Source organism: Xiphophorus hellerii, unplaced genomic scaffold (assembly GCF_003331165.1).
Source record: "Xiphophorus hellerii strain 12219 unplaced genomic scaffold, Xiphophorus_hellerii-4.1 PGA_scaffold_58__1_contigs__length_500000, whole genome shotgun sequence".
Lineage (NCBI taxonomy): Eukaryota > Metazoa > Chordata > Actinopteri > Cyprinodontiformes > Poeciliidae > Xiphophorus > Xiphophorus hellerii.
Genome location: NW_022587633.1, coordinates 196,127 through 217,312, shown reverse-complemented (window position 1 = coordinate 217,312; position 21,186 = coordinate 196,127). Strand labels below are relative to the sequence as shown.

The 21,186-nt window shown below is 49.0% G+C and overlaps 1 protein-coding gene and 1 long non-coding RNA gene across 2 annotated transcripts in view; one reads left to right on the top strand and one right to left on the bottom strand.

Moving 5' to 3' along the window:
• The first annotated feature begins 4,893 nt into the window (after nt 1–4,893).
• LOC116716455 (corticosteroid 11-beta-dehydrogenase isozyme 2-like) overlaps nt 4,894–21,186 on the top strand; it is an 18,882-nt gene continuing 2,589 nt past the window's right edge. The window contains exons 1-4 of the mRNA XM_032557290.1: nt 4,894–5,288; nt 15,061–15,273; nt 19,148–19,333; nt 20,252–20,389. Of these exons, the coding sequence (XP_032413181.1) occupies nt 5,012–5,288; nt 15,061–15,273; nt 19,148–19,333; nt 20,252–20,389 (814 nt within the window). The 5' untranslated portion in view covers nt 4,894–5,011. The remainder of the gene's footprint in view (nt 5,289–15,060; nt 15,274–19,147; nt 19,334–20,251; nt 20,390–21,186) is intronic.
• LOC116716459 (uncharacterized) overlaps nt 12,708–21,186 on the bottom strand; it is a 16,266-nt gene continuing 7,787 nt past the window's right edge. Inside the window, exon 3 of the long non-coding RNA XR_004338490.1 lies at nt 12,708–12,718. This is a non-coding gene — a long non-coding RNA (uncharacterized LOC116716459). The remainder of the gene's footprint in view (nt 12,719–21,186) is intronic.

Below are 21,186 nucleotides of genomic sequence, written 5' to 3'. Positions count from 1 at the left end.
AAACTTGAAACACCAGCAGGAAGTAACCAGCCCAGATAACGGCGCAGTCTGTCCCTCGACCAGGAGGAAACTTCTCTTCCTGTTTCAATAAAGTTATATCTGGGTGAACATCCTGTCTGCAGCTTGCTTCTTGAGTTTCTATCTCCCTCCATGATGCCGCAGGTCTTCCCCCGGCAGAATCCCTCCTTGGTTTGACCCAAATATCTCCGATCCTGTAATCCTGGAGTTATTCCTTGTCTCTGCTCCTTCTCATTACATCTTCCCAAGTCATGAAGCTGCTGCTCTCCCTTCATCATGTTGAGGAGACCATGCCGTCCTCTGGACTCTGCTTCGGTTTCGTCTGGATTCATGAAGCTGCAGCCTCTCATGATCAGGTGAAGGATGAAGCTCAGACTCTGTTTCCATGTTTCTCTTGTTTCTAAAAACTTCCAGTTTATTTTGAGGTCCAGCTGAGAAGTTTGGGGAGAATGTGGAGCTCATTCTAAAAGTTAGCGGCTCTTTGAGTTGAAAACCCTGTTTTCCTTTGGGGATTAAGACACGTTTAAGGTCGGGGTTAAACTCTGATCCTGCAGAGCTGTTTCCTTCCCTCAGACCTGGAGGCCCACAGCATGCCGGATCCACCGCAGGGACCGGGTCGGCTTCTCCTCTGGGAGTCGGCAGGTTGCGTGTAATCTGCTGCACATCCCACCCAGGCCGGGCTTTCTCCTGAGCTAAAGCTGATCTGGGACACGTGAGGACCGGACGGGATGCGTGTGAAACGCTGCTGGGATTAGGGGAAAAGGTTAGACCTGCTCTGGGAGGCGGCAGGTGATCGAGTCAGGCAGGGGAAGATGGGCGACGTTGTGCTGACTAGACGCCGACGGCAGCAGCAGGCCTGAAGGAAACGGTACAGGACTCCTTCCCTGATCCGGGCTGTTCTCAGACTCAGGTCTGTTTGTTTGACTGAAACCTGAGTCAGATGAACAAGCGGGAACAAATCATTGAGCCGTGAAGGTTCTCTCAAGTCAAAGATAAATAAACAGACAGAAAAACCTGTTTTGATGCCGAGGACATTCCGTTCCCAATCCTGAAGTCGATGCAGGATCACTGCAGTCGGGCTGTATCGGGTCCAATGAGGACACGTTTGGAAGGAAAAGACATTATTCCAGATTGGAGCTGTATTTTATCCTTTATATCATTTCCATTCCTTCTACTGCCTGCAGCCGATCCCAGCAGGTTGAGAAGGAGACGGATAGGAACGGCGTACAGTTCTCTCTCTGCATGGCAGAACTTCATCCTGCTGTGAACTTTGACCCATCAGGCGGTTCTGATTCCAGAACCAGCTGGTAGAACCTGCAGGACAGAGGTCGGTCCAGAGAGCCTTCATCTTCAGCCTCCCAGACATTCAGTCACATTTCACTGATGAATCAAAGTTTGCCTTGTGTAATTATTAATGATCGTTAGCAATTTATTATTGTTAACGAATATTTTAGTAATCGAGATTATTCTTATGATTAATCTGATATAAAAACAGATAAATAAAATATTAGTAAATCTAACATGACAGCAGAGTTACTATCGCATATCAACATCAGTCCAATTTTTCATATTTGAGCTTTCCTAGCAATAACTTTTGTGTAGTTTAGAAAATTAACCTGTAACATTAACAGCTCACTTTCAAAGTTTATCTGTAGAAAAGTTATATAAGAATCTGAAATTATATTCAATTTAATAATAAAGAGGCAGACTCACAAATACGCTTGTAAAATAAGTCTCCCCTCCATCTCGCTCTGAACCAGCAGCTCCAGGAGGAGAAGAGCTGCCGACTCCAACCCACTGCTTACCGGGCCCCACAAACCCAGACATGATCATCGGTCCATGAAATCCTCGTTATGCTGCTAACACTTAGCTTTCCTCAGCAACAACGACTCAGGCGGAAGTGAGAGCGCTGCGCAATGCAAATAATGACCCGGGGGAACGCGGCACGCTAAATAATAAAACATAATTTAACGAAACTTCCAGGCAGATACATTTTCCTTGAAGAATTTTAATAATCAAGTAACTCAAATCAATCAAGGAATCGTTACAGCTCTACAATTCATTAACAGAATTGAATCAAAAAACAGTAGAATGGAGTCAAACCAGCCAAAATGAAAAGCAGATTAGGACTGAAGCGAACGGCGCCAACAGCAGGAGCTGCCCGCATGACCACAACAAGCACAGGTCACTGAAGCGGGAGCAGCAAAGAACAGCTAGCATGCTACCAGCTAGCATGCTACCAGCTAGCATGCTACGAGCTAGCATGCTACGAGCTAGCTGGTTAAATGCTGATCAATGAGCAATCATGATTCAGATCAACATACTGAAACATAACTTCAAGACTAACTGACTCATTAATAAAAAAGAGAAATCAGCAAAACAAACGATACAATGACGTCATCACTGAGCAAGGAAGAAGAGGAGCAGACAGGGTGATGAAGGCAGACCAGAACCAAAGCTCCAGAACCAGGAAACCTCAGCATGAGGCAAACGGAGAGAGATCGAAACCCGCCGGTCGGCTTTGGAGCCTGAACTTTGACACAGAATATAAGAACCGCTCTTCAGAATTGACATGGTATGGAATGATCTCAGCCACGGCTCGGTCTGACTGAGGGGATTCCAGCCATGTTCAGGTCCAACAGAACAGCACCGGACCTCTTCTATTGGACGGTACCGCTGCCGTGTCGGCACTCGGGCGAGTCTGGGAGAAGCTCAGGTTCTAACCGTCCAGCAGGGCCGGAGTCTCCATCGAGGTTCCGCTCCAAAGTCTCCCTGATCTCCATCTGCAGCATTCGCTGGGTGGTGATGCAGCTCTGAGGGCGCAATGAATGCTGGGAGACGCAGTCCGATCGGTCCGTCTGAGTAAAATGGCAACTCCTCTAGACCAGACGGACCGGTTCTCCCCTTAGAGATCCACCAGAACCCCTGCGACACTGAGGTCTAGTCCATGATTGGCTCCTTCCAGGCTGGACCTCTGTAAGGCTTTAGGTTACTTGACCTTTGGCTGCTGGAGGTCAAGCTGACCTCTGCTCCTCTCTTTTTTCTCCTTGCTGTTGTTTCTGTTTTCTGTCCATGGAAGCTGAACCTGGTCTGGTGTTCTGATTGGCTGGTACCGAGCCCGGTTCTGGTTCTGCTGGAGGTTTCTTCCTGTTCGAGGGGAGTTTTTCTGCTGCTGGGTTTCCTCAAACAGAAAATTAATTTGAATAATGAACTGAAATGATTTTTTGTTGTGAAATGTTGCAGTGTCAATAAAACTGGAGTGAATATTTGATCAGCTGTTCCAGGAGGACGGGGACAGAAACCAGCTGAGACTCTTCTTGTCCTCTGAAGCCAGGAGACGTTAGCGTGCTTTTATTTTGTCCGACTGCAGCCAGCAGAAACTTCCTGTTCCTCCCAGCTGCTGTCCAGCAGTAAGTGCGTCTCCGCTTTTGTCCCGTCTTGGGTCAGACGAGTTCAGCTCTCTGAACAAAGAGTCGTGTCAGATTTTCCGAGAGCTTTCAGCTGCTGCTCCTCTCAGCAGGTGCTGCCGGCCTTCACCTTTCATCCTCCTAATGTCGCTTTTCCTCGCTGCAGAGAAACGGAGCAGACTAACTGGAAGGTTCAGGAACGACGTGTTGAAGTTACAGCTGCTCCCTGTTAACGTGCCAGGTAGAGACCAAATGATGAAACCTGACATTTCTTCCTTTCACTTCTGAGAAACAAACATCTGCTGGGGAGAGAAATGGAAAAACGTTTCTAATGAAAGACAGAAAGCGGCAGAGAGGCTGTGAGGGGCAGGACAGCAGCTTCCAATCGTTCTCCATGAGACAGCCGAGTTTTCCTCAAGTCTGGACTACAAACTGCCAGCCTTGACGCAGGACGTCTTCGGGTCTTATGGGACAAACTGGAGCCTTTGGACACAATTCAGGCAGGACAGAATGAACGAAGCAGGGTTTCCCTCGGGGCAGCGCCAGCACCAGGCGACGCGTCGCTTTTATTAATATTACGTTAGCTTTTTATGTAACCATCATAGCAAAATGGGTTAGCCAGGGTTAGGGTCATGATTGGCCACCCAGCACCAGAGGAAACCTGCAAGCATCTATAAAATCGTCTCAGCCACGGCGAAGCACGGTGGTAGCCACATCATGATCCGGGGTTAATTCCTCGGGAACTGTCATCATCACAGTGAGTCGAAGCCAAAAGGAAATGATTCAACCACCAAGCAGGAAGCCACATGATGTCACGCGGTCATGTGACTGCTGGGAGACGGAGCTCAGATCATCTGGAAGTCCAGATTTAAAGATTCCCCCAGCGCCTCGTCTCTCTGCTCTTCTCCTCACAGGTACAGAAATCAAAACGCTTCATAAAGCTTTTCTTTCCAGAATATTTTCTAGTTTTAAACCCAGACGCCAAAAGCTCTGCTGAGGGACGCAGTGACACCTAGTGGAGCAAATGGCAACTAACAGGCGCTGAAGGCCAGGAGGGTTTGGATGTGAGGAAGAAGCTTCTGGACTTTGATCATTTTTTGTTGCTCAGACCTGCTGGGGGACAGATGGGGACAGGTGGGTCCCTCGGATGGGGCCCCTCAGAGCAGTGACTTCCTCCAGCCAATCAGCAGCTCTGTGTCTTCCTCTCTGCAGACCAGAGACGTGACCAATCAGCAGTGAGGCTGGTCAGATAGCAGTGTGTGTGTGTGTGTGTGTGTGTGTGTGTGTGTGTGTGTGTGTGTGTGTGTGTGTGCAGATTAAATGCAGCCTGTAGCCCCTCCCCCTGCAGCCTCTATATATTGAGCAGTGGAGCCGGCGGGCTGCACTCTCCTGCAGACAGTCAGAGAGAGAGGAGTGTGTTCAGCAGAGAGAGAGAAGAGCGTGTTTAGCAGAGAGAGAGAAGAGTGTGTTCAGCAGAGAGAGAGAGAGGAGTGTGTTCAGCAGAGAGAGAGAAGAGTGTGTTCAGCAGAGAGAGAGAGAGAGGAGTGTGTTCAGCAGAGACAGACTGAAGCGACCCCTGGAACACGATGGATGACTACAACCTTCCCTTCTGGATCTACCTGGCCGTGGTGACGGTGTTTGTGGGCGGGGCCATGAAGAAGATCCTGGCGTCCCACCTGAGCGCGGGGCCCACCCTGGTGGCCTGGCTGGGGGCCACGGTTCTGGTGGAGCGGCTGTGGGCGTTCTGCCTGCCGGCCGTGCTGCTGCTGGTTCTGCTGGTCGTCGTCTGCTGCGTCCGCTCCGGCTCCGGGACCGGCCCGCCGCCCGGCCCGCCCGCGGAGGGCAAGGCCGTCTTCATCACAGGTAAGGGGAGACTCCGCCTCCTTCCTCAGGTGCGCCGGACTCTGAGAGGCGAGCTGAGAGCAGAACGCGTGCAGGCGGCTCCCTGCTGGGAGTTCATGCCTAAGACGCTGCTTCACGTTTAGCTGCACAGACCTGCAAGGAGCCCAGAGCAATAAAAAGGTCAAAGGTCAGAAAAATGTTCAAGCTTGGCTTAGGAACTTGTTTGGTAAGTTTCCTGCAGGTTCCAAATAAAACCACAAACAGAGTTTTTCACTTTTTCTCTTCAAACAAAATCTCAGTTTGAATTCATGGAAAGCAGCTAGCAGCTAGCTAACCTGAGCTAGCTGGAGGGGTGTGTGTGTGTGTGTGTGTGTGTGTTCATTTAATGACTTTCATATTAAAAGTCATTAAGATCTGCAGTGTTTTTTCTGGTCTGATTTGTGTTTTTGTCCCACATTATCAGAGATCCAGTTGATAACAGGAAATGTGTGTGTGTGTGTGTGTGTGTTTGTTTGTAGTACCTTGTGGGGATCATTTTCCTGACACTACGTTGTGGGGACCCACTGCTCCTTATGGGACTGAATTCTGGTCCCCATAAGGGGAAACTTATTTAGGACTAAGGTGTGAATTGAGTTTTGGTTATGGTCAGGCTGTAGAAATGAATGGAAGTCAATGGAAAGTCCCCACAAAGATAGCCACGCAAACATGTGTGTTTCAGTGTGTGTGTCCGTGTGTTTGGGTGCGTGTGTCTGTGTTCTAGTACGTTTGTTTCCAATACCTTGTGGGGACCATTTTCCTGACATATACTACGTTGTGGGGACCCACTGCTCCTTGTGGGGTACTGAAGCCTGGTCCCCACAAGGGGAAACGCTGTTTTTGGGTCAGGGGTCAGATTTAGGACTAAGGTGTGAATTGAGTTTTGGTTAGAGTTAGGGTTAGGTATGTAATGGATAGGGATAGGGTTTAGGCTGTAGAAATGAATGGAAGTCAATAGAAAGTCCCCGCAAAGATAGCTGAGCAAACGTGTGTGTGTGTCTGTGTTTCAATGTGTGTCGGCGTGTGTTTCTTTAGTAATTCTCCGGCGGTGGAAACCTTCCCAAATGGCCTCTCCGCTCAGCTCTTTGAAAAGTAAAACAGGCGTTGCCACGGAGACCGGGAGCCGTCATGCGGCCTGCTGTTAGCGGCGTATAAGCTCCGCCTCTCACTGACGTCAGGGGAAACGCACCATGTGTCAGAGAAATGCTAAAATGATGCAAGCAAACCAGGCGACCTTTAACCTTCGGCCGGAGCTAGATAAGACGCCCCATTTCCGTCCGTGACCTTAACGTCACCAAGCAGCCGTCTGCACATAGCACACCTCCAAATGTCCTCCGAGACGCCGCCTTTGAAAGGTCAGAGGTAATAGGCGAGACGACCGGGCTCCGATCTAATCCATCGATTATCCATTCTACAAAGGCCAGATTAAAAACTGATCAGCTACCTGGGGAGGGTCAAAGGTCATGTCCAAACCATCTGGACTCCATCCACAGGAAAACTTCTCTTCAGCTGTCAACCTTCTAAGCAGGTTCAGAGGTCAAAGGTCAGAGAAACGACCAGAATCCTCAGAGCTCTGCCTCAGACTCTACAGCAGGGATCTCAAACTCCAGGCCTCGAGGGCCGCAGTCCTGCAGGTTTTAGATGAGCCACAGGTACAAACACTGGAATGAAATGGCTTCATTTCCTCCTCCTTGTGTGGATCAGGTCTCCAGAGCCTTAATGACCTCATTATTCTGTTCAGGTGGTGCAGCAGAGGCTCATCTAAAAGTTGCAGGACTGCGGCCCTCGAGGACTGGAGTTTGAGACCCCTGCTCTACAGGCTTCAGGTCAAAGGTCATACCACACCTACTCTCTCTAGAAACAAGATGGCCGCTGAACTGAAGAGTCCTCTGGACAGACAAGACAAGAGAGGAGACACTGGACTTGGATGGACAGAACCAGGATGGCAGACCAGATAGACGGGATAAAACATCTGGAGACTTGGCTGTCCCACAGGTCCACGAGTCTCTGTGGTCCACGACCCGCATCCTGCGTCCTCAGGTCCAGAGGACTCCACAGCGTCATGCGAACTCTCCCTGTGGTGGAGAAGAGCTACGGGACAGTAGCCGCCCTGGACTGGGATGCAGCGCCAACTCTGCAGGCAGGACACTCGGAGGAGACTCGGAGGAAAGTTGGAAGGGATTTTTAGGAGACTTGGAGACTCAAAAAGGAATGCAGCGGTTCGGACTCGGGTCAGCTGCCAGGTTCTGTTCATTGAGTCTTTATACCTTTGACAAGTCATTGACCACAGACTTGTATCAAAGTGCTTTATTCTAGTCTTTTTTTCCCTTGCCCAAGTCGTTTTTATTGCTTTCATTATTTAGCTTTTTATTTCTCCTGTTCTTGTTTTTCTTGGTTCTGCCTCATTTTCCTGGTTTTGGTTTGTTTTTTGCCGAGTCCTCTCCGTGTTTTATGACTTTTTATTTCTCCTCTTGCTATTTTTGCCTCTGACATTTCATGTTATTCTGTTCCCACACACGCCCCTCCTCCCCCTGCTGCTGCCGAGTTCATCAGAGTTCAGCTTTATGTGAAGACCAAGTCAATCGGTGGCGAAGAGTTCGCCTTGTTCTGTGCTTGGTGCTTGTCAGAGTGTTGAGCAACGCGCTGCGCTCCGAGTGGATTTCTGCTTATGGAGAGTTTTTCTCTCAGAAGAAGCAATGCTGACCTTTGCTGTCTGCAAAAAGGGAGGAAAACAACCCAGAGCTGCAGAAAGTTGCTTAATATTTGTGCAGAGACTCGTCTGGTTTCACCGCAGAAACACGTCAAAATGGTCCGATACCACAGAACTCTCTGCAGCACCACAGAACCAGCGTCTGGACATCATAGGAGACATGATGAAATGTTTGGGTAAACGCCAGCAGAGGCAGAACATCTGATGTTATTTATAAAGAAACAACAGAACCTGACGAGTCTCTGATCTCATTACAGACCTGAGAGCAGCAGGGGGCAGCGGTTCAGGCTCTGAAGGTTTTAATGAGACTCCAGTAATAAAGACCAAAGTATTTCAGATTTGTTATTGGGACACGACATGATCACGAGTCTCATGAAATATTTTCCCATCTTCTGGCTGTTACATAACCTGGAGACAGAGAACATCTTGGAGCATGCCCAGAGATCCACAAATTGCTCAACAGCTCTCTGATCCTCATTCCTGCTGTCTCCAGCCTGGCAACAGGCGGACCAACTGAGCCCAACAGAACCCCCCACAGGTGCCTCAGAGTCTAACGGGTCCAAACACAGCAGTTACAGGACCTACCAGAGCGCTCCACACTAATTCATCATTTAGTTGTAGTAAATCTCCAACATCTGTCCTTCCTCTTCCTCCAATCTTCGGACATCTTTCCAAATGTCACCAGAAAGATGTTTTTCTGCCTCTTCCTGCTCAGACGCTAGGCAACATCGTCTTTCTTCAAATTAGTGTTAGGAGCAGCAAGAAAAGTTTGCTTGTCTTATTGGGATCCAGTTAGAAGATCTTCTGGGTCACCAGTAAAACTTTCAATTCTCTCTGAAAGAACACCTTCAACTTCCAGAATAAAACATAAAGCACAGAAAATCAAGGAAGAACTTCAGATGGAAGTGGACACTTTTATTTCCTCCAGGTTGTGGAGAGCAGGCCAAGTCCCTCCAGGTCTCTCTGCTATCAACAGTCTTCTTCTTGTTGTTGAAATCAGAGATCTTCTCATGACCTTAAGGTGTGGCTCCCAGCTGCATGATCGACCTTCCCGACAGATTTATAAACTCTCTGGTCTCTTCTTTCACATCTTTGAAGCTTTAGCGGAGCCGTAGAACTCGAAGCATATTTCCACAAAACGTCTGCACCATCAGTCAAAGTGACACAGGTCTACTTTGACTGATTCTCATCTCTGCTGAAAAGAAATTACATCTTAAAATGAAGGAAACGTGAGATGAAAACTTTGTTTCAGATGTTCTTGGTAAAACGGATGGAGATCTTTCCTTATCAGGTCCAAATACAAACGCAAATACAAGAAACCTTTGTATGGAAAGTTCCCAACCAGCATAAGAGAACACTGCACCGCAGTAAAGCCTAATGTTCACGCTCTGACTCTTTGTAAGTACAATGTTTATTCATATCTATAAATACGGGTATGAAGACATAAGAGAGATTCCATGAATGATCAGGGGTTCCTGAAACAGTAACAATAAATCCTCGTGTCTTCAGGTGTATTGAATGAAGGCAGACCATCCAGAACCAGAGCTGGATGGCAGAAGGAGGAAGAAAATTAAAACAATTTGATAAAAATCCTTCAGAAATATGAGAAACGGCCAATTAGAACCTGATGAACCCGAGATTCACAAACCAGATCAGAGAATCTCCTCAACGTTTCTGAGAACAGCAAGTTTCATCTCCATGTTCTCCTGGAGCCAGCCGACCCGAAGTCAGAACCTGGTTCCTGTGGAACCTGGACCACGCGGAACCAAGCGGAACATGTGGATCATGTGAACTTTGCGGACTATGTGGAACCAAGCGGACCATGTGGATCATGTGGAACCAAGCGGACCATGTGGAACCAAGCGGACCATGTGGATCCAAGCGGACCATGTGGATCATGTGGAACCAAGCGGACCATGTGGATCCAAGCGGACCATGTGGATCATGTGGAACCAAGCGGACCAAGCGGACCATGTGGAACCAAGCGGACCATGTGGATCATGTGGAACCAAGCGGACCATGTGGAACCAAGCGGACCATGTGGATCCAAGCGGACCATGTGGAACCAAGCGGAGCATGTGGAACCAAGCGGACCATGTGGAACCAAGCGGAGCATGTGGAACCAAGCGGACCATGTGGATCCAAGCGGACCATGTGGAACCAAGTGGACCATGTGGAACCAAGCGGACCATGTGGAACCAAGCAGACCATGTGGATCCAAGCGGACCATGTGGAACCAAGTGGACCATGTGGAACCAAGTGGACCATGTGGGACCTGGATAATGCGGACCCTGGCAGCCTCAGTAATCGGAGCTGCAGATGTTGCTGCTGGCCTCCACTCACACACAGATGTGTGTTTCTAACCCTGTTCGTGTTTCTGTATCTGACAGCGTTTGTTTGTTTCTTCACCGTGGGGCCCCTTGGAGCCTTGGCCCCGTTGCATAACCACGTTGCCCCCCGCTCGGGATTGGATAGCATTAAAACATGTTCAGCTGTCCTCCTTTGTCTAAAACTGGACTCTTGACCCCACCTCACCCTGCAGACAGAGGGAAGCACTGAGGTCTCCTCCAATCAGATGCAAGCATTCACCATTTACTCTAAAACGCAAACATGAATTATGTAAGCTCAATTAAACAATTAGTTAACAATTGGTTAATAATTAGCTAATAGTTAGTTGGTGTGCCATGGGATTATTCCTGGGCTGAGAATAAAGCACCAGGCTCAGCATGACGCTGTGTTGCATTCATGCTGCGGCTCTGGAAACAAAACGGCTTTCTCCCCAGGGCAGCAAAGCCTGAGGGGAGCCTGTTGGTTTCACTTTGAATTGCTTTTCTGCTGCTTCTTAGTCCATCCAGTAAGTGTGCATGAGCGCCCCCCTGTGGTGAGCATATTGTAAGAACATGCTGTGTCTCTGGGAAGCTGCTGATGCTCCAGTTGGTGTCTGACTGAGCAGCAGTTAGTGTGAACTTTGATTCAATTTCTGTAAATTTAAATCTGCTCCACTGTGCAGCGGCTCGCCCCCTGGCTCTGGTCTGACTCCCCACACCTGCTTTCATCCCCCCCAGCTGTCAGACTGCGGCTCAGAATAACCCGGCAGGTGAAGCCGGCTGGCTCGGCCTGCAGCGGGGAGCCGAGCAGAGGATGGATTTCACTCCCACTCAGCGGCTCCTTTCTCAGGATACGATGCTGGACGTCCTCCAAGGACACGGCAGCAGCAGCGTGCCAACGCCTCGCCGCTCTCGCCAGCAGAGCCGCCGCACAAAGAGGCCCAAAGAGAACAGAAAGTTCTGCTGCAGACCAGGCTGTGGGAGAACTGGACAATGAAACGGGTCTGAAGACCAGAGAGGATGGACATCAGAAACCTGGAAGTCCATTTATCAGGTGTGGGCCCAACAGAACCAGCTGGTTCTGCCAGAATCATCAATTAAAACAATGAAAACGATGTCAATATGGATAATTTTCCTTTTTCTCCCAGCATGTTGAGTTTCTCCACCTCCAAGTCTTAAAGCAGCTGCAGGTTGAAAAAAATCAAATGCTTCTGATCGGTTTCCTCTGAATTCAGTTTATTTAGAGAAAACAAGACAGTTCAAAGAAATTCATATCATCAAAACATAAAACTGAACAAATGTCACTTTCTTTGCCTCTGCTAGTCAGAAGACTCAAACCTGAAGCTGATAGATTTACATCTGCACCAGATTCACAAAGCAAAAAGCCCCAAATGGAGGAAATTCATTTAGAACAATTTTAGCTTCAGATCTGGACGCTTTAGGGTCAGAGGTTACAATGTTTAGATTCTGAATTTCAAACTGTCACTATGTGATCATTTATGAGAAAATTTTATATGTATATTACATGTAATGTATGGATGGATGTGACTGTGTGTATAGATCAGTATGTATGAGTACAGGCTGTCGCTGTTTGTTCCCGCCACATAAATTTATGACAAATTAATAGTAGAAATCTGGCAGTGAAGCAAAATGATCCTCGTTTCTCAGCAGTCTGAGACAAACATCTCAAAACAAAGTTACTGAGCGGCTCAGTGGAGCTCCTTCAGGATCAGAAGATAAACCGACAGCAAACACTTCTGACCTGTGAACTCTGAACTTGGCCCTCTGTGCAGGTCTATGCAGAAAAGAAAACAGACGTACAGATTTGTGTTCAAGAAATAAAGAAGTCTGTAATCAGCTGTTTGTTTGGATTTTATAAACCTTTTAACGGCAAAGAAAACTGTTCCCCACCAGGAAGAGGAGGCACTCTGCCTGGACACAGCCGATGTGTTGAAGACTCTGAAAAGAGTCAACCCACGGAAGGCCCCAGGCCCCGACAACATACCTGGGCGGGTGTTCAGGGAATGCGCAGGTCAGCTGGCTGGTGTCCTAACAGACATTTTTAACACCTCACTGGACCAAGCCACAGTGCCAGCCTGTCTCAAAACTGCCTCCATCATTCCGGTGCCAAAGAAACCTCAAGTCACCTCTTTCAACGATTACCGGCCTGTGGCACTGACTCCCATCATGATGAAGTGCTTTGAAAGGCTGGTAAAAGAACACATCGTCTCCAGACTCCCCTCCACATTCGACCCGTTCCAGTTTGCCTACCGCCGAAACCGCTCCACTGAGGACGCCGTCTCCTCCACCCTACACCTGAGCCTGGCTCACCTGGAGGAGAAGAACACTCATGTGCGGATGTTGTTCCTGGACTTCAGCTCAGCGTTCAACACAATCATCCCACAGCATCTGGCAGGAAAACTGGGACACCTGGGCTTCAGCACCCCCCTGTGCAACTGGCTGCTAGACTTCCTCACCGACAGACCTCAGTCAGTCCGGATCGGACAACACACCTCCGATGTCATCACCCTCAGCACAGGCTCCCCTCAGGGCTGAGTCCTGAGCCCTCTGCTGTTCACTCTGATGACACACGACTGCGCCCCCAGGTTCGCCACCAACCACATCGTGAAGTTCGCGGACGACACAACGGTGGTGGGCCTCATCAGAGACGACAACGACCTGGACTACAGAGAGGAGGTGGAGCAGCTGGTGGACTGGTGCAGAGACAACAGCCTGATCCTGAACGTTGACAAGACGAAGGAGATGATCGTCGACTTCAGGAAGAACCGGCCCAGCCACGCTCCACTGCTCATCAACAGCTCGGCTGTGGAGATGGTCAGCAGCACTAAATTCCTGGGGGTGCACATCACAAACGACCTCACCTGGACTGGGAACACCACGTCTCTGGTCAAGAGGGCACAGAAACGCTTGTATTTCCTGCGGAGGATGAGAAGAGCACGCCTGCCCCCGCCCATCCTCAAGACGTTCTACAGAAGCACCATAGAGAGCATTCTGACCAGCTGCCTCTCTGTGTGGTGTGGAAGCTGCAGCGCCTCCGACTGGAAGAACGTGAGGAGAGTGGTGCGGACAGCAGAGAGGATCATCGGGGCCCCCCTTCCCTCCATTCAGGACATTTCATCCCAGCGCTGCGTGTCCCGAGGCCGAAACATCGTCAGTGACCCCTCACACCCCCACCATGGACTGTTCTCCCTGCTGCCCTCTGGAAAGAGGTTCTGCAGCATCCGGTGCAGGTCCACCAGGTTCTGAAACAGCTTTTTCCCACTTGCCATCAGACTGCTGAACTCTTAACTGGACTGCACTCAAAAACTGGTCTCCACTTTATACCTTGCACATGTACAGAGCTAAATAACTTCTATTTTACTGTCATTCCTGCACTTTATATTTTATATTCATATTTATATTCATATTTTATACTGTATTTTATTTTATTCTGGAGTAACCTCATAACATTGGAACCTCAAAACATTGTTCTGAGCCGTATGCAACCAAATTTCGTTCTGTATACACCCTGTTCATGCAAAATGACAATAAAGTCAGTCTAAGTCTAAGTCTAACAAAATGAATCACAGTTTAAAGAGATTAACAAAACTAGACCTTATTTGGGAAATATTTATCTTAGTTGTAAAAGCAATACAGTAATAACACTGTAGGTTATTTAATTTATATAAATTTTAATAAAATATTGTCACAGGAATGTCGCCATCTTGTTCACACTGCAATGCATTCTGGGTAAATGACGTGTAATGGCTCCTCCAGCTACAACAGTGATGAGTAACATTATTAAGCCTTTTTAATTTGAACCGGAGCGCATTGAAACCGATCAGAACTAGAAATAACAAGAGGTGATGAAGAGGAGGAGCAAACAGAGGAAGAGTTGGCTGTAGCAGCTGCTGCTGCCTTCAGGTTCATAATGAAACAATGAATGAGACTCACCTGGTCACTGTGTGGTCCGGTAAGAACTATAGCTCTGTCCGGTTCGGCAACAGCTGTTGCTGGTGGTGGTTTCACATTCAGTACTGTCTAGCTCTGTTAGCATTCCCAGCGGTAATAGCTGGGAATGCTAACGGACCAAACCGTTAGCATGCTAACGTCCCGCCCCCAGGTCCTTCGTTGTTGTTCCACTCCGGCTCTCGCACTGCGCTCTCCTTTCTTTCATGTGGGAAATTATCCAGATTCGCCTCAGATTTTTATTTTTTTATCACAGCCAATAGTAACACAGTGTGGCGTTATCTAAAATGACACCAGTCAAACGCAATATGATCAACAACTACTGGGGTAAAGTTAGCCTTCCTGTGTTTACTCTGTAGACTCCAGTACAGATTGGACCTGATGACGTCATCAACCCATCGGTGAAAAAATGGCGACCTCCATGGGTGACAAATACAACAAAAGATGTGCATTTTTGAAGTAATTATGAGTTCTGGCGTATCAAAAACAGCATTTTTTTAGGTAATAGGAAAATTAACAACATATTTAGGTCAACATGTTAAATAATCCTGGATCCTTTTAAAGTTTAGGAAAGTGAGACATAAAAATGGTGCAGAAACAATGTTTTTACACCTCAAGAGCTTAAATGGAATATAGTTACATCTTTTAAATTACATTAAATACTTTTACAAAAAGTATGAAATGTAATGATGGTTTGGCATGGAAGCAGGAAGCATCATTGGTTCCCAGTTTTCCCTCTGTGTCCCTGCAGGCTGCGACACCGGCTTTGGGAACGCTGCAGCGAAGCATCTGGACTCTCTCGGTCTGGACGTTTTTGCCACCGTTCTGGACCTGACGGGAGACGGAGCCAGAGCTCTGCGGAGAAGCTGCTCATCCCGCCTCACCCTGTTGCAGGTGGACATCACGCAGCCGCAGCAGGTGCAGCAGGCGCTGCTGGACACCAAGGCCAAGCTGGGCCTCCGAGGTGGGTTAGGGTGGAGGCACGTACGTACGCACACACAGCACCGTGAGCGAACACACAGTGGGATGCAGATATGAAGGAGTCAGGAAAACAAACCTTGCATGGATTGAAAGCAGCAAAGTTTGATGGGAGCCAAAGGACGGAGCTCTAGAGGACGGCGCTTTGAGGGACGGCACTCTGGGGGACGGCGCTTTGAGGGACGGTGCTCTGGGGGACGGAGTTTTGGGAGACGGAGTTTTGAGGAACAGAGTTTTGGGGGACAGAGCTCTGGGAGATGGAGTTTTGGGCAACGGCGCTTTGAGGGACGGAGCTCTGGAGGACGGCGCTTTGAGGGACGGTGCTCTGGGGGACGGAGTTTTGGGAGACGGAGTTTTGGGGGACGGAGTTTTGAGGTTGGCGCTTTGAGGGACGGAGCTCTGGGGGACGGAGTTTTGGGAAACGGAGTTTTGGGGGACGGAGTTTTGGGAGACGGAGTTTTGGGGGATGGAGTTTTGAGGTCGGCGCTTTGAGGGACGGAGCTCTGGGGGACGGAGTTTTGGGAAACGGAGTTTTGGGGGACGGAGTTTTGGGCGACGGCGCTTTGAGGGACGGAGCTCTGGAGGACAGCGCTTTGAGGGACGGTGCTCTGGGGGACGGAGTTTTGGGGGACGGAGTTTTGAGGTCGGCGCTTTGAGGGACGGCGCTTTGAGGGACGGCGCTTTGAGGGACGGCGCTTTGAGGGACAGAGCTCTGGGGGACGGAGTTTTGAGGTCGGCGCTTTGAGGGACGGAGCTCTGGGGAACGGAGCTCTGGGGGACGGAGTTTTGGGGGACGGAGTTTTGGGAGACGGAGTTTTGGGGGACGGAGTTTTGAGGGACGGAGCGATGGGGGACGGAGCGATGGGGGATCGTGGAAGAAGTCATGAGCTCCAGATGTTTGGCAGCAGCTGCCGGGACTGATGGACAAGAGGACTGGGACCAGAGGGACAAACATCCACTCAACAGGTCCAGATGATTTGGACCGTAAAAACTGGCCCAGATGGACCTGTAGGTCTCAGAGCCGCCAACTGTTTTGGACCGGTTCTGAGATAATCTGAATGAAGCTCTACAGCCGCATTCATTCCAATCCAAGTTTGACTTCCTCTGCTGGTTCTGCTGGTCCCTCCAGTCCAATGGACTGTTTGTGCCGCAGCCTTCTAGGAAACCCTGGAACAAGCAGCTGTTCTGGGACCAGTCCGAGAGTCGGCGGCTTCCACTGGGACGAAAAGCTGAGGGGGCGGTTTCGTGTTTCACCCGGGAGTCAGACTCTCTGTGATTGGCTCAGAGCTGCAGCTCCCACAGGCTTAGAGGGAGGCCTAACCCTCTAAGCTCTAAGGCCTAACCCTTAGAGCTCATAGAGTTGGCTGCTGCTCACAGTCATTCAGGGATACGCTGGCTGCTGTGTGTGTGTGTGTTGTAAGGAATGAAGGTAAAGGTCACAAACACACTCTCTCAGGGCTTCTATTTGTTCTTATGTTGTGGGGACATAAAGCTCTCTGTGGTGACTCTCCTCACTTCTGAGGACAAAGATCAGAAGTCTTCATCACATGAATCATTAAAGTTTAACGCAGCGGTTTGAGGTCTGGGCCAAGTTTCCAGGAAAAGTCAGGGATGTATCAGGATCTCCTGCGCTGAGTGAGTAAATGTTTATGGAACAATGAGCAGATTTGTTTAATCCTTTGGTTGCAGAAGTATTCAGAGGGTTTGTTGAGGCTGCAGACGCTGCTTTGCTTCCTCAAATGTCCCCGGGACATGTGTCCCAGAAAGAGAAGTCGAGGGATTGAAGAATGAAAGATGAGACGTCCTCGGTCAGGGTGGACACAACACATCTGGACAAATGAACCCGGCCTTGGGCAGATTGCTTTGTTTCCTCTTTAGATCCCAGCTTTGATCTCCAGACGCATTTTAAGCCAGAATTGTTCTGAGTTTTTATAAAGACAATAAAAACAAATTGTTGTTTTTATTGTCTTTATTCAGGTTTAACCTGATTTTGTTCAAACACCTCACACTGTCTCTCAGGCTGGTTTCCTTCTGATGGTCCGGTAGACCCAGTTCTAATGGAACCATAACTCCATCATCTGCTCCAAACCAACCTGTTCCCCTCCTGGCCTGTGGGGGCGCTGCACCAAGAACCACTGAAGGAAACGACACAAAAACCTCTGAAGACACTGAGAGCAACTTCCTTCTTCACCAGATGGAAACAAGATGGAGGCGTCAGATTTTAGCGGTTGGAGGATTTCTCTTTAGTCTTTGGCTAAAGACCAGGAGCCATGGGGCGTGCTGTGGTGGCGTAGTGGTTAGCGCCACCCATGTTTGGAGGCCTTGAGTCCTCGACGCGGCCATCGTGGGTTCGACTCCCAGACCCGCCGATATTTGCCGCATGTCTTCCCCCGTCTCCTTCCCCCTTTCCTGTCAGCCTACTGTCATATAAGGGACACTAGAACCACTGCTGCTAGCGCTAGGCTAACACGTTAGCTTTGGTTTTATTTACCCAGAATGCCTGTGCTGTAGTCCACTTCCTGCTTTAGGTCTCTGGTTCAGTTTGTATGTGAACGCCAAGCGGACCAAAGTTCACTTCAACTGAGGTTTGGAGGACCAGAGGTCAGAGGTCGATTAGCGTTCACACCAACTGGACAGGACTTTATAGCAAACCGACTGGAGTTGGACTAAAGTGGACTGGTGGGAACGATGCAGCCTAAGGCACGGTGGTGGAGGGCGTATGATCCGGGCTTGCTTTGCAGGTATTGAGTTGAAGATGCTGCGACAGACTGGCGACCTGTCCAGGGTGACTCCGCCTCTCACCCGGAACATTAGCTGGAGAGGCACCAGCAACCCTCCCAACCGCACTAGGGACAAGGGTGTACAGAAAGTGGATGGATGGATGGATGGATGGATGGATGGATGGATGGATGGATGGATGGATGGATGGATGGATGGATGGATGGATGGATGGATGGAGTTGAACATGAACTTCTTTGGAGGTCAAAGTTTCTGCCTCAAGCGGAAACTTTGAAATCATCTTTGTCTTGATAAATAAGCTGAGTTAAAAGAATAATCTGAGGTTCTGTTGAGCTGACTGGTTCCGGTTTCACATAATGGGAACCTTATGAAACAGGAAGTCACCTGGTCGCTCCCTCTGAGGCCTCTACAGGCCATTCTCAGACCTAAATACGGATCCCACAGCGACCGAAAACAAAGCCTGGGATTCTGGGTCATTGACCCCAGACGGGGCGAGCGAGGCTTGTTTACAGATGGGGAGAGAGACAGGCTGACTGTTGGTGACCCGACCGCGGTCTTATCTGCACGTAGCCACCCTGCAGATGTTACATAAACCCTCAGAGACCGTTGGTAGGTTTCTGCAGCTGACCCATAAACATGGAGCGGAGGGTCCATCACTGAGACCCTAAAGCTACAGAACCCGGTCCAGTCAGGACATCAGTTGGTTCTTTAGGTCAGAGCTGTCTGTGTTTTTCCACTTTCCTCCAACATCAAACATTAACATTCAGGAAGTTAAAGTCAAACCGGAACCGTTTAGACTCAGCCCACAGGCCTCAGCTCCCACTTGATGACTGTGTGTCTCTCTGTGTGTGTGTGTGTTTGTTTCTAATACCTTGTGGGGACCATTTTCCTGACACATACTACGTTGTGAGGACCCACTGCTCCTTATGGGGACTGAAGCCTGGTCTCCACACGGGGAAACGCCGTTTATGGGTCAGGCCTAAGATTTAGGACTTAGGTGTGAATTGAGTTTCGGTTAGGGTTAGGATAAAGGTAAGGTTTAGGCAGTAGAAATGAATGGAAGTCAATGGAATTTCCCACAAGATAGCCACACAAACATGTGTCTGTGTGTGTGTGTGCAGGTCTGTGGGGTTTGGTCAACAACGCAGGAGTGTGTGTGAACTTGGGAGACGCAGAGCTGTCCTTGATGTCCAACTTCAGAGGCTGCATGGAGGTCAACTTCTTCGGCACGGTGAGCGTAACCAAGAGCTTCCTGCCGCTGCTACGACAGGCCAAAGGTCGCATCGTCAACATCTCCAGCCCAGCCGGTGTGTAACACACACACAGTACATAACTCGAGGTGTTAACTGTGTGGCATGCATTTGTATTCAGAGCCCAGCAGTCGGTATGTTTTTGTAGAACAGGGGTGGGCAACTTCATGACTGGAGGGCCGGAGTCCTGCAACCTTTAGATGTGTTTCTACTTCAACACACCTGAGTCACATAACGAGGTCATTAGCCTGAGTCTGGAGAATCTGACTGCACTGAGGAGGAGATTCAGCTGTTTGAAGTGCAATGGACCAGGAAGACATGTATGTAAGAGTTGCAGAACACCGGCCCTGGAGGGCTGAGATTTCCCTCCCCGGTTGTAGAACCTAACACTGCTGTAAACTCATGAACTCCATCCTCCCGGACCCGCTGGGTCTCCATAATGCTGAAGGTTCTGGAGAACATCTGAGGCCAGAACCAGAACATCTGCACTCTGGTTCCTAGCTCCAACATCTGAAAGTTGGATTGGATTTAATTCAGGGGGATCAGGATTAAGGGGTTCGCCACATAACAGATATTTCTTAGTGAAAATGCTAAAAACTATCAATGCTTTTCTCTCCTGTTCAGTCACAACCAACTTTCTGTTGGTTCAGCATTTGGCTGCAAAGTGACAGAGAGTGAAAGAGTTCATGGGGTGTAAATACTTTGGCAGGACTCTGCACCGCTCCAGAATCAGCCACCTGCCAAAGCAAACAGACTGAGCCAATCCAACTCAAACTGTCTGGGAGCCAAAACTAATCAATCACAGATCTTCAGGCCAGATATTTTCCACCCTGGACAACAAGTTTAGCAAACTGTGTTTTTGTGACATTAACCCATTAAAGTCCAGCTCTGCGCTGACTCACTGGGGGCCGGCGGTGGGCAGAGCGGTCAGGACTGTGTGTGACATCAGAGTGACGCTCCGACCTCGTCTTCCAGGTGACCAGCCGTTCCCCTGCCTGGCGGCGTACGGAGCGTCCAAGGCGGCGCTGAACCTGTTCACTGAAACCCTGAGACATGAGCTGGTTCCCTGGGGGGTCAAAGTGAGCACCATCCTGCCGTCCTCATATAAGACAGGTAAGCCCCGCCCCAGACGTCGACCTGGCCTCACCTGCAAGGGGCAGCTGCAGATCTGATGTAGAGTTGGCACAGAAAGAGCAAAGCAGCTCCCCCTGCTGGCCATTGACCAGATCTACACTTGTAACTAGATGTTTTAAAATAAACATATCATGTAAACAAATTTAAATCGTTTGGCTCAAAACTCTCCACATTTATGAGAAAGGGTTTACCTCAGTCAGCTGGTCAGTCGGCTTCCCAGCTCAACACCAGTACAGATCAGTTTTTAGTAGCTGTGGACCCGTTCCGCTTCAGTACCGACCCGTTATTCCCAGCATCCATCAACACATCAGCACTACAGTGAGTCCTTCAAACACCAGGAGCAAAGTCACAATGAGTGACCATCCAAGTCAAGGAAAACATTTATTATTAAACTAATATTTTCTATTCACAGACAAAAGTAATAAACTAAACTAATACAAAATAAAGATGACCAGAAACGTTGCCTGCGGAGTCTGACATATCATAGTTAGTTATTGATCCCTAATAACCAGATTCTCATTATTGATCTCTGAAAAGATCTTCACTTTTTCCTGCTTGCTTTCTCATCCAATTTGACCTAAAAGAAGAAACATCCAGTTTGAAGTCAGACAGAACCTCTTGGTACACTGGACTCCTGTCTGGGTGGTTCTGAGAGGCCGGACTCTTCGCATTCCAGGGATCCCGTCTCAGAACAATAAATAAAAGCTGCTTGGTTTTCCAGTTAAGGAATTAATTAATTCGATCTGTCTCAGTTCTTATAAGCTCCAGGTCCAAAC